We start from the raw sequence: 12,243 nt of genomic DNA on the forward strand, positions 1-12,243 counted from the left end.
GTATCGCGCAATCTTAATGAATATCATGAAAAAAAATAGAGCTATCGGACTTTGAATGAAAATGGATCATTTTCTCTTTGTTCATCGATATCTCAGAAACCAAACCACAGAAAATCGACGGTGGGTTTCAGAAACTTGAATGAATTCTCTACAAGGTCCTGGCACGGTTTTTTAGAAAAAAATTTTTTTTTCCTTAACATGTCTTTTAGGGGTCTTCTAGAAAATCACGTGCCACACTGAGAATATTGGGAAAATGACTAATGTTAAGTGTGCCTTTTATAGGTCATTGTACCCCTAAAAGCCCTACAGAGTTTCAATTCGATCCATCAAGCCGTTTTTTTGTTTCATTCGATTGAATTTTAAAAAAAAATAAAGGATCACGTTTTTTTGCCTTTAAATTCTCATAATCTGTACAAAAATGAAAAAAACTTTCTTTTCCTGATTTTTTTTACATTCTTATTGCAGAAAGCGTTTGAAATTATGAAAAAAAAAATTTTGAAAAATATTTTTGAAAAAGTTTTTTTCATGATATTCATTAAGATTGCGCGATACGTGTTACTTGAAAAAATTTTTTTTTCAAGATCCAAAAATTAGAAACTTCAAGCTTCAAATTGCTTTTTTTTTACTCCAATACGACCATTTTTATCAAAGATACAGCCATTTGAAAAATCGCCGAGAATTTAGATTTTTTTTATCCCTTAATTTTTTCCACTAGTGTAGAAACCGCAACATAAAATGTAACAACACACCAATATAGAGCACGATAATGCGAAATACAAATACTATTGTTGCATATTTCTAGTTTGTCGTTTATTCCATCATCATAGACAGAAACTGTCACAGATTTCAGCAAAGTCCCATCAGTCCATTGTCTCGTTTCATCAAGTCTCCGTTGTGGCAGTACCTGATAAGATTTTAACAAACTGCGTCAACCATATCTAGGCTAAATGTGACAGCATAGCAAATGAAGGTGCATCTTAAATTATATTCAAATTTCGATTGATCCTGTGGAGTAATATTAAAAAGTTCACTATACTTAATGTTTTTGCTCTATTTTAACTTTTCAATACAAAACAAAAGTACATTCGTAAATGTATGTTTAAAAACGTATCTATGTCAGTTTGGCGCACCCGATATTCTATATTAACGAGCAAAAAATGAGACGAACTTCATCCTATATCGATTGAAAAATCTCTTGCAGTGAAAGCCTACTCTTTCGATGGTGGAGAGTCCAGTTCCGAATCGGAGATGGGAGGGTCGCGGCCCCGTCAAAACTCCGGCGTGCCCCTGGGGACCACCGGCCCCTACTACCCCCCTCGACCCGTCCACGATCTCATCTCGCTGGTGGAGAAGGGCAGGGTCGGAATGAGCAGCAACAGTTCGTGTTGCAGCTCCACCACCAGCTCCGTGGGCGAGAAGCATGGCGTGCCCGCCACCAAAGTGACGGCACAGATCGTGGAAAACGTTCAAAGGTAAACATTTCCTTTTTTAAACCGAACGCCCCGTATGTTTCAGTAATTTTTAAAAGTTAATTGCTTTGGGGATTTTGAATATAATTTACCGAGCAATCTGGAGTTATATTTTGTTGCTAAAAAAATAAATGCGAAGTTATGCGATCCTCTCTTGTTCCAGGTCTCCTACGGATCTGAGAGAAACAAAAATAGACAATCAGGGAATCGATTATCAAAAAGTCGACACGTCAGCGCAGATTGAGCAAACCGACAATAACAGCAATAGAGACGTAAGTAAACATCAATTTTGTTTGTTTTCCATTTCCACGGGTGGAATTTAGAATGGCTTTATTGACATACGTCCCCTGGTTCGGCGGCGCAACTTCGTTTTGATTGTTGTTGAGAGGAACTGGTACAATTGAGGGATTTCGGGTCTTTGCAATCTCGGACAAACAAAAATAAATATGCGGCACCGTCAAATCCGTAAATCATTTGAAATTTTAATTTGCACGCGAAGCCTATACATAAGCTTATTTAAGCGAAAATGTTAGCTTTACATTTAAATTAGTTAATTATAACAGTATTGCCAACTACAATTTGCGTTTTATGTGTGTCCTTGAATATTTGACCGGAATTGACTGTACCCATTACAGCCTATAATATAAAAAGTTTATCTCGTGCGTGATTGTTTAAGGAGATATATCGGGTTTACTCAAATGCACAGATATACTTGAAATTTATATAACGTATTACCCAGTGCTCCCTCTGTGCGTCATAATTTTTTGAATCTAGATTTTGAGATATTGTTGTTGAAAGTTGTTCATTTTAACATAGAAGATGGACGGTGCGGCTCTTTTTTTGCCCATAACTGAAGAAAAAATGTAGAAATTGTGTAACAAAACTTTTTCATAGATAGTACACAGTATTATCTTATTTTAGATGTAAAACTAATGTACGTTTTGAACATAGTACAGCTGTATTAATTAGAAACAGAGACCAAAAATTACATTTCTGTCTGACTTGAGGATTAATGTGGCAACGTCGCAATCAGCTGACAACAAGGAGGGAATACATTTGAAAGACTTGATAAAAACGAAATTGATTTCAAACATATACATTTTTCCTAAATCAACAATAACTTATGCACAACAGATGATTTTTTGTAATGTTTTTAAAAAACTAAATTATTTAAAAAAGGCTAGGAAGCTGTGATATATTTATTGGAATAAAAAATACAGTTTAGGGTTACATAAGTTTTCTCTACTTGATTAATATAATTAGTTATACTTGAGATAAAAGCATTTGTACAGAATAACAAAACATAAATATTTCTCAGCAAACTTTATATCTAAAAAAAATAGTTATAAGTAGTTGTTTAAATTACTATGAAATTGACCAAAGTGGGATTAATTCAAGAGCGATTTTCTCAGAAACCGTTAAAGACAACGATTTGAAACAAAAGTACCTTTTTAACGTAAAACAGTTCGGGAAAACGGAATTTGCTGTCCAATTTGTTAAAAAGTCAAAGATGAAAAAGTTACACACGCAAAGTACCAAGGGCCCCCCCGTACCCACCCCAATGGACCTTGTGGAAATAAATGGATTAGTCCATCAGATTGCTCATCAAAATTTAGCTGTGTATACTAAATTTCATTCATTTATCACAACGCGATTGAGAGATATTGCAAAAAAATGATTTCCATTCCTCCCTCTTCAATGGGTCCCTGTGCCCTTAGGAAGCATTTCCGGACCCATATTCATATGAACTCTTTTACTTAGTCTTGATCATACAATCGGCCTGTTCAGGGTTGGCAGCTAATTATGAGACACCCTGTACATAATAATAATTGTATTGTACATAGTTTACACACAATACATTTTTGAACGCGTACGCATCTTTACCCGAATTTGACGCGCAATATCTCCGATGTCCGAGGTCTGTAGGTTCGCAGTGTGTACAAGTGCTAGTCAATTATTAGCACTGTTGCCACATCTACATAGTCTTTATGCGTTCATTAAATATAATTTAAAAATACTTAAATATGATATTTTTATGATGTTTATTTGCTATAACGATAATTCTTGTTGGCAGTGCATCGTAGTGATGAATACTGAAAACGAGGAGCGCGGCGAGGTGATGTCGTGCGGCGGGGGCTCGGACCCCGAGACCCAAATAGTGAGCAAATGCGGTCACCTGGAGGTCGCGCTTCTGTACGACGCGCCCATGAGGAAGATGACCGTACATGTGCTGCAGGCGAGGGACATTCCCAGCAGAGACCGCGGTCAACCCACACACACGCAGGTAACTATTTTTTTTATCCCCTGAAAACGCCACGGTGCCAAAAAAGGATATTACAAGGGTCAGGAAGATTTATCTATACAGAGGGCGTAAAATTTTTATATGTACATACATGAGCCAATTTACTCTGCTTCCAAGGCGTTGAAATCTGATACAAAATTGATATAAAGCTGGAGTTGCTACATGCTGAAAAGTATCATTTATTCATGCGTAACAGCAAGAACTACCAGAAAAAGAATGATGAAAGTAAAAAATCCGCTTTCAAGGTTTTCTAGGGGTAGAAAGCCACATAAAATAAATGTTCAAATCTTGTATTAGGTATCTCTGAAATGTTATGTCAGTATATGATTTTATATTTGATTGAGGTTTTCAATTTTAAAAATGGATGTCACATAGTACGGGTGTTTCCAATTCAAAATAGTAAAAATAATGTTTTACTAGTATTCTATGTTCTTTCCGATGAAATCCTAATAAGATTAATTATCATACCAAATTCCGCATTGCTGCACTGCACTGCTAGGCAATTTGTTAACTTGTCGATGACTTGTCAACAGCTGAGATTTATTGCCCAGTCGCCCAGTTCGGCTATCCGTGTACGCCGCTTACCAGCGTGCGCATTCTTCAACTGGGCGTATACATTTCTACCACCTGCACGTTTAGTTCGATGGGTATGGTTAAATAAATGTGGGAACAAGTTTTTCAAATATTTCAATGCCGAGTTGCTGCATCAGCGACCGAACCTGGTACATACAGCCAACCTCTTGGTTTTTCAATTGAGATCGGAAAGACTATACCAGCAATACCTAATGAAACAGCTAGTAGCCAGAGTTGCCAGATGTGGCGATTTATCGCCATTGTGGCGACTCAACATACTCAAATGGCTGCCAAAAATTTCATATGGCGATTTTTTGACGATTTTTAAAATAATTGTTACTACTGAGCTCATCAAGTTAAAAGTGTTCACACAGAATGTCATAAAATATGAAGCATACGTAAAAATTGCAAAATTCAAGATGGCAGATCCAATATGGCGGCCGTATAGGTCCTTGCAATACAAAATGGGAAACAGTGGTTCAACCATAGGGTTCAACTGACTGGAAAATTGATACTCAGGAATTTTTAGGGTCGGCAATCACAAATCTGATGTCAAAATTGCAGAATTCAAAATGGCGGATCCAATATGGCGGCCGTATATTTCCTTGCAATACAAAATGGGCAACAGTCGTTCAACTGGCTGGAAATTTGTCACTTGGGAATTTTTAAGGTCGGCAATCACAATTCTGATGTCAAAATTGCAGAATTCAAAATGGCGGATCCAATATGGCGGCCGTATAGGTCCTTGCAATACAAAATGGGAAACAGTGGTTCAACCATAGGGTTCAACTGGCTGGAAATTTGTCACTTGGGAATTTTTAAGGTCGGCAATCACAATTCTGATGTCAAAATTGCAAAATGCAAAATGGCGGATCCAATATGGCTGCCGCATATGTCCTTGCATTACAAAATGTCATGTTGTGAATCGAAAAACGCTACTCGGTTTCAGAAACTGCATGAAAAAAACAAATTTTAAGCCCTTGTTAGAATCTAAGAGCTAAAGCAATTCTGGAGAGCATAAGTTGTCCAGTTGAGAAATAATACATCATTATATTTTGTTAAGACTTTTATAAAATGAAATTAAAAAAATGTGTCTTCACAATTTATGCTGTAATTCTTTATTCTACCTGAAAATTTCATGTTTTAGGTGAGGTTGATATTGCTTCCGAGCAAAAAACAAAAACACAAAACCAAAATCCGCTCTGGGGAAAATCCGCAGTACATGGAGAGTTTCCTCTTGCACAGGGTTAATCCAGGTACGTTTTAATTTTATTTACATGGAAACTATGTATTATCGACCGTCAAAGTCATAAACGATTTATTTCAGCGCATACAATTTTTTTTTTTTTCAGAGGATGTAAATTCCATGGGTATAAGACTTCGACTATATGGCTGTGAAAGAATGCGCAGGGAAAGGCTTATAGGGGAGGCGGTCGTCAGTTTTGCTAACATCAACCTGGAACTAGAAAATAATTTCTGGTTGAACCTCGAGCCAAGGGCGAACACCGCTGTAAGTCTCTGAATATAAATAACGATATTTTACCAAAGAATCAACCCGTGTATTTCCAAGATATTAACGTATTCGAAACGGTAAGTATAGTTTTGTAAATTGCAGCTAAGCGGATGTACGGGCGATCTGATGAGCTTAGCAAGGTCTGACAGCACCGGTTCCACACATTCCATGCAGCATGGCGGCGTACCTGAACTTTTACTTGGGCTGTGCTATAACGCGACGACCGGCAGGCTCAACGTGGAAGTAGTCAAAGGATCTCATTTTAGGTAATACGACATGTTCATCTTTTATTACAGTCTGTTTCGAAAAGTTCATACATGCGAATGCCTTAACACTGAACATGCTTACTCTGCATATACTGTTTCATATATTGTACGGACGCCTTAGAAGTTAAAAAAAAGTTTCGTGTAAACAAACGTACCTACTAAGGGGTCAAAATTTACTCGCTTGAGATTGTAAGACACTTTTAACACGTGGTCTATACAATTTATCTAAAGAATTTGGCAGAAGTGGCAGCTAAGGTATAACCCTTTTGAGTATTTTCTGCCATTTCATCAATAACATATTTTTTTTCTAAATTATCTTTAATGTGAAATATTCTCCAACATCCGATCAACGAATGTCCGGCGTATTAAATATCTGATATCAATTCCTGGGTTAGCTGTGTTGTGATTTTTGAAATGTTCATTTGTAGTGCAGTAATTACGGGAATTTCCACTACACTACCACTCACTGTGGCAATATTTTTGGCTGAACGGCCAGTACGAGGCTGGCTTGTTGTTTTTGTTATCTTCAACCGACCCTGTTCGTTCCAAGTTGGACAACTAATCTTTTTAATAATTCCACGTAATTTTCGCACAGTCTCAGCTACACACTCTCTGTACCGTAATGAATTTTCAGTCTTTACTAGCTCATCCGTCGTATAGCGTTGGACTTCGCAATGAAAACAATGCTCAATCAAATCCTGTGTTACTTGTGAACTTTCAATACTTAATAAAATTCAAATTGACATTGCCGCAGATGCAGAAGATTTGCCTAGATTGTCCCTAAAAGTTCTACTGCTTACTTTGCATGAAATTAATTTTCGTTACGTAAAACGAAAACAAATAAGGATGGTAATAGAAAACAATGAAATTATAGTATGGCAGAGGGAGTATTTAAAAAAATAATAGTGGCAGGAATCACTGCCCACTAATAAATATCGGTTTGTTTAACGCAATTATTTTCTCATTTTGAGATAGGGCACGCTTTTTTATACATTTAGTAGAAGTAGTATTCAGCAGACTTGCCATTTTAACTCGCCCAGTCTGTTCTGCTTTACAGAACTCTTACTACTAGCACAATGATACTTCAACTGATTGCATATCTTATATAGCTCAGAATATGACGGTTTTTAGGTCCGAATTCTTGGCACATGCACCCATGGACATGAAATTTTAACAGTAAGTAGAAAATTGCTCAAGAAACAAAAGTTACATAGTGCCGATGTGTGCTTTCACCCTGTGGGTGTATGCCACCCCTACTCGGGGGTGGCAATGAAGGCATCCATTTTAGTAGCAAAAATCAATATAGGGATGAATTATAAGCAAAAGATGCTCTATAACGTTTTTTCCAAAAATTAATATTTTCCGAGTTATTTGCCATTGAAAATGTTGATTTTTCATCTAAAAAGTGCATGTTTTTCAACCATTTTTAAAAAATAACTCGAAAACATTGCGTTTTATCGAAAAACTCATATACGGCAAAAATAAAGCTTTTGAAATAAGGTATCGATTCATTTTTTGTTGATTACCGTAGATGTAATAATAACCGAGTTATCACTCTCTAAAGGTGATTGTTTATTTTTCAAAAAGTAAAATAATGGCGAAAGAACAAATTTTTCGAAGAAAATAAATATAACCTTTTTTAAAGTGCTTGGAAAGACCTTTAAAATGCTTTTTGAAAAAATTTCGTAGCTCAAAAAGTCGCGGAGTTATGATGAAAAAAAAATGGTCATCTCATTTTTTCAGAGAAAAAATCAACAATAAAATCTATGCCTGAACCATAAAAATAGAAACTAAGAGCAATCCATGTACAGTTGACTATTTAGGTACTAATAATAAAAAAAAATGTTTAAATTTTTTAAAAAATATCCTTTTTTTCGAAATAACTCAAAAACTAAACAAGATACGTGAAAAATGCAAGAGTTCAAAATTAAAGGTCTTTTTTATAATATTTTTGCTCTCTTTCAATTTTTCTGAAGAGCAAAAATTAACTGAGATATTACGTTTTTTAGTTTGCATTTGCGTGTAAGGATCACCTTATTTGAGTCCTTAAAACCTAAAAATCTCGAAAACAAAGAGTTCAAGACCCTTCAACTATTTGTAGCTCTTGCAATTCCCTGCAAATTGCTTTTTGGACCGATGAAAAATATTATAAATTAAAAAAGTTATCGTGAAAAAACGAATTGTATTATTCAGTGAAAATTGTCGGATCGTGTAAATGGCTTAATTTCCGATAAGTTTCCGAGGCGTAATACACACAAATTACATAATTAAAGTTTCGAGTTTTAAGTAATCTCGTTGAATTCAGTAATGTATCGTTGAGTGTTTTGAAGCAGGTAAAGGTTGAAACGTTGCAATGAATCATCAGTAATATTATAAACAGTGATGAGTCTCATTCACTATAAATGCTATGAAGATGTGAAAATAATGTTTTGCTTTGTTTTCTGCAATAAGGGTGGTTTATAAGGGTTGAAACGTTGCAATAAATCTTGTATTATTTCATAAACAGTAAAAAATATTCAATTCTTCATTATTGCTCCGTCAAAACATTTCAGAGCCGCGAAAACTAATTTTTGTTTATTTTCCTCAAATGGTGGATTTTAAGGGTTGAAATGTTGCTACAAATCAAAAATTATTATTCAAAACATAAAAGAATGCTTATTCTATCGACGTAACACTTAAATCTATGGTTTTTAAGTTTTTTGCAAGAAGGGGTAGTTTTCACCCCCTAAAAACAATAAGCACACATTATGGATATGTAACTTTTGTAAAGGAGGGTGAAATGAGCTTACTCACCAATTTTCATGAAAATCGGTGCGTGTGTCAAGAATTCAGGTAATACCCTATTTTTACCGTTGTATACTGGACTAATACCCTTTAACTTTTGCTATAATTGGGCGTAAAAAATATTTTTTACTAGCAATTTTAATTTTCAGGAACTTAGCTCTGACAAGAGCCCCAGACACATACGTAAAACTAAATTTAGTCAGCAGTACGGGGCAAGAACTGGCACACAGCAAGACTACCGTCAGAAGGGGTCAACCCAACCCGTTATTTAAAGAAACCTTCATCTTTCAGGTACATTCGCGAAAACCTATAATTCTTCTGAACGGTCTCCACCAACGCTTTTTTTTATAGGTAGCGCTGTTTCAACTAGCGGACGTAACACTGATGGTGGCCGTGTACAACAGGAAAGGGGTGACGAAAAAGAAGGAGATGGTGGGCTGGTTCAGTCTAGGCCTGAACTCGAGCGGAGCGGAAGAACTGGCCCACTGGATGGACATGAAGGAGTTCCAACAGGAGCAGATCTGCCGCTGGCACATCCTGGTGCAGTCATAGCTACCACTTTCTTATGTCGTCGTCGTATAAGTCGTTCAAGTGGAAATTTTCAGATCAAAGTTATGACTAATACATACCGTTCCCTTTGCGTTAACGGCTTGAATATTTTTTTATCACAAATTAGTAAATACTTATTGGGAGTATTCGGAAGGTGTAATATTACTACTGAGTGTTACAACTTTGTACAAATCTCTGGAATTCTAACTAAAACTTGTCTATAGATATAACACAGTCTTATTGGCGAACCTGCGTGCTATACTCCCAACTATCATCATCCCCAAATTCTAAACGACTTTATTGAAACTTTACCCGTTTATGCTGACTTCTACATGCCTTATTACTTACTATATTGCGTAGGTTTTTTACAAAAAAAAATTGGAAGGAACGGAATAAGAAGGGCTCGTGATCGAATACACTGTATAATTATTTATTCCGTTAGGCATTCCATTCATAATTTTTTGTGATATTATTAATCGAATTTGAAGAGAGATCAAAAATTAACACTTAGGATATACATAACCCCACCCGAGAACAATCTAGGTAGAACAACCTTACATTTAGGCTTGTCATACTTCACTATGCAAGAAACACTTGCCGGAGGAAATCAAAACCGACATACGTCATATCAGGTAATTGTCAAAATTATTGTAATTCGTGTGACACTGTTACTGTTTACAAAATTGTGTATTTAGGATATCCGCATGTATACAGGTCGGGTCACACTTGACGTCGGACCCAAGAGCATGTTGAGAATTAATAGATTTTTTCGTATACTAAACTAAATTTGGTACATTTAGGGATGTTCACAGAAAAAAATGCTTAAACGTCATGAAATGGTTAAAAAATTGACTTACAATCACATCTGCAAAGTTTTACAAAAATAAAAGATAGGGAAATATCCAAAATAAATTAAATATTAGCGCGAAACGCTCTGATTGGTGTGACGTCATGATGCGGAACCGGCTAGCGCGCGAGAATTAGGTGTCAGGTTAGGTTTTTCAGGCTAACAAGAGAGAAAACAATAAGAGGTTGTCTTTCTCTACAATTCATTGGCAACGCCAAAATGCGACTGCGAGAGCCATCTACTGTTCTGCTAATGAGCGGAGCTAATTTAAGTTCAGGAAACTGTTAAGAGATGGCTCTTTTCTTAATGTAAAGGTGGTAAATTTAAAATTGGCAAAATAATGGATTTATATTGCAACTGTTTTATTTACTTGCTAATCTGGTGGTACATTCCGCAAAGTGACGTCACACGCGCTAGTCTCGCTACAGGTACTGTTTGCCAGCTTTGTTAGTGTCGGTGTTTTTATTTTAAAAACAATTTTTTTCGTAATTTACTGACTGTGGCCTCAAAATTACCATTTTTTTTGTCAAGAACAAAAGTATTGCTTTAATTGATTTAATAAAAAAAATTGTACGGAGATAAAATAAAATATAGACCTTTTATTAAATTAAATAACACATTCTCAAAGAAAAACCTCTATGTAAAAAAAATCATTTACTTTCAAAAACGCAACCATTGCTTACTCTTGGGTGTGACGTTAAATCTGACCCATCCTGTATACGTAGAAAAATTTGCAAATATCTTTTTTTAGAGGGAAGTACTATATTTCTACCATTTCTTTGTAAACAAATTATAGTATTAAGTATTAAAGTACTTTGTTGATTCTACAGGGCGTTTCAGAAAAAGTTAACATAAATTCAGTAGCTCGTAAAACATTAAAAAATAAGATTCCTTCCATAGGTTTATTGTATTTTGTTTTTGATATGAGAGGCATTGATGATTTTAAATAAAAGGGTGATCGCAAAAATCGCCCGTTTTTTCACAATTCGCAGAGAACTAAAGAAAATAGATAAAAATATGTTTTTGGTCTCAAATTACTCGTCGTAAAAAATTAAGATGAGCATAGCTTTTAGTGTTTTGAAAATTTTCAGAAATTACCCCTATTTAGGGGTTGAAAAGATGCCCAAAATGAAGAATTGAATATTACCAATAAATATAAAAACTATTAGCATGTGGATTTTTCTATAGGGAGAAAGATGTATTCTCATGACCGAAATAAGCATGTTGAATTACAAAATCCAACCTTAAGCACGCTTAGAGGGTGGAATCATTCCCAAAAATAGAGAATATCACAAATAATTGTAAAAATTCCAAAAAAAAATATATTAAGATAATTCACATGCTAATAGTTTTTATATCAATTGGTAATATTCAAATTCTTAATTTTTGGCAATCTTTCAACTCCTAAGTAGGGGTGATTTTTAAAATTTTCAAAATACTAAAAGCTGTGCTCATTTCAGTATTTTACGACAAGTAATTTGTGACCAAAAACATATTTTTATGTATTTTTTAAATTCTCTGCAAATTGTGAAAAAACGGACGAGTCACAGTTTTTTTGCGGTCACTCTTTTAGCCATTTCTTTTTCAAAAATCAATGAAATGCATTTAAATTTGGCCCAGATAAGATTTTGATGGTGCTAAGTACGTTAGTTTTTGTATTTTTTGACCATGTGCTAGATGTTACGATCATTCTCCGTGACATTTCATGACATCTTTTTGAGGTTCTTGTTAATGTCGTAAAATTAAATTTTTCGGAAACTGTCATTAAAAGTTGATTTTTACATGATAAACAAATCATCTGCTGCGATTTTTGTGATCGGAACTTTATTCCTGAGGTCAAAAATGATCCACAGCAAATTTCAATTTTGATTGAAACCACTTTATAATCTAATTAGTGCGTGGTCTTTTAGTGTAAAAGTGTCATCTTTGACAATACCTCA

General features: G+C 35.2%; 1 protein-coding gene across 2 annotated transcripts in view; it reads left to right on the forward strand.

The window, feature by feature from the left end:
- The window catches only part of LOC108917282 (synaptotagmin-16), a 64,298-nt gene extending 53,483 nt beyond the window's left edge, over positions 1 to 10,815 (forward strand). Inside the window, exons 3-10 of one of the 2 annotated variants that reach the window (XM_018723790.1) lie at positions 1,202 to 1,472; positions 1,633 to 1,741; positions 3,544 to 3,753; positions 5,492 to 5,600; positions 5,697 to 5,854; positions 5,945 to 6,123; positions 9,057 to 9,198; positions 9,259 to 10,815. In XM_018723790.1, coding sequence (XP_018579306.1) covers positions 1,202 to 1,472; positions 1,633 to 1,741; positions 3,544 to 3,753; positions 5,492 to 5,600; positions 5,697 to 5,854; positions 5,945 to 6,123; positions 9,057 to 9,198; positions 9,259 to 9,459 — 1,379 coding nt within the window. In that variant the 3' untranslated portion in view covers positions 9,460 to 10,815. The remainder of the gene's footprint in view (positions 1 to 1,201; positions 1,473 to 1,632; positions 1,742 to 3,543; positions 3,754 to 5,491; positions 5,601 to 5,696; positions 5,855 to 5,944; positions 6,124 to 9,056; positions 9,199 to 9,258) is intronic. The other variant, XM_018723791.1, reaches the window with a different exon arrangement.
- The last annotated feature ends 1,428 nt before the right edge of the window (positions 10,816 to 12,243 follow it).

Source organism: Anoplophora glabripennis, unplaced genomic scaffold, assembly GCF_000390285.2.
Source record: "Anoplophora glabripennis isolate ALB-LARVAE unplaced genomic scaffold, Agla_2.0 scaffold22, whole genome shotgun sequence".
NCBI classification, from domain to species: domain Eukaryota; kingdom Metazoa; phylum Arthropoda; class Insecta; order Coleoptera; family Cerambycidae; genus Anoplophora; species Anoplophora glabripennis.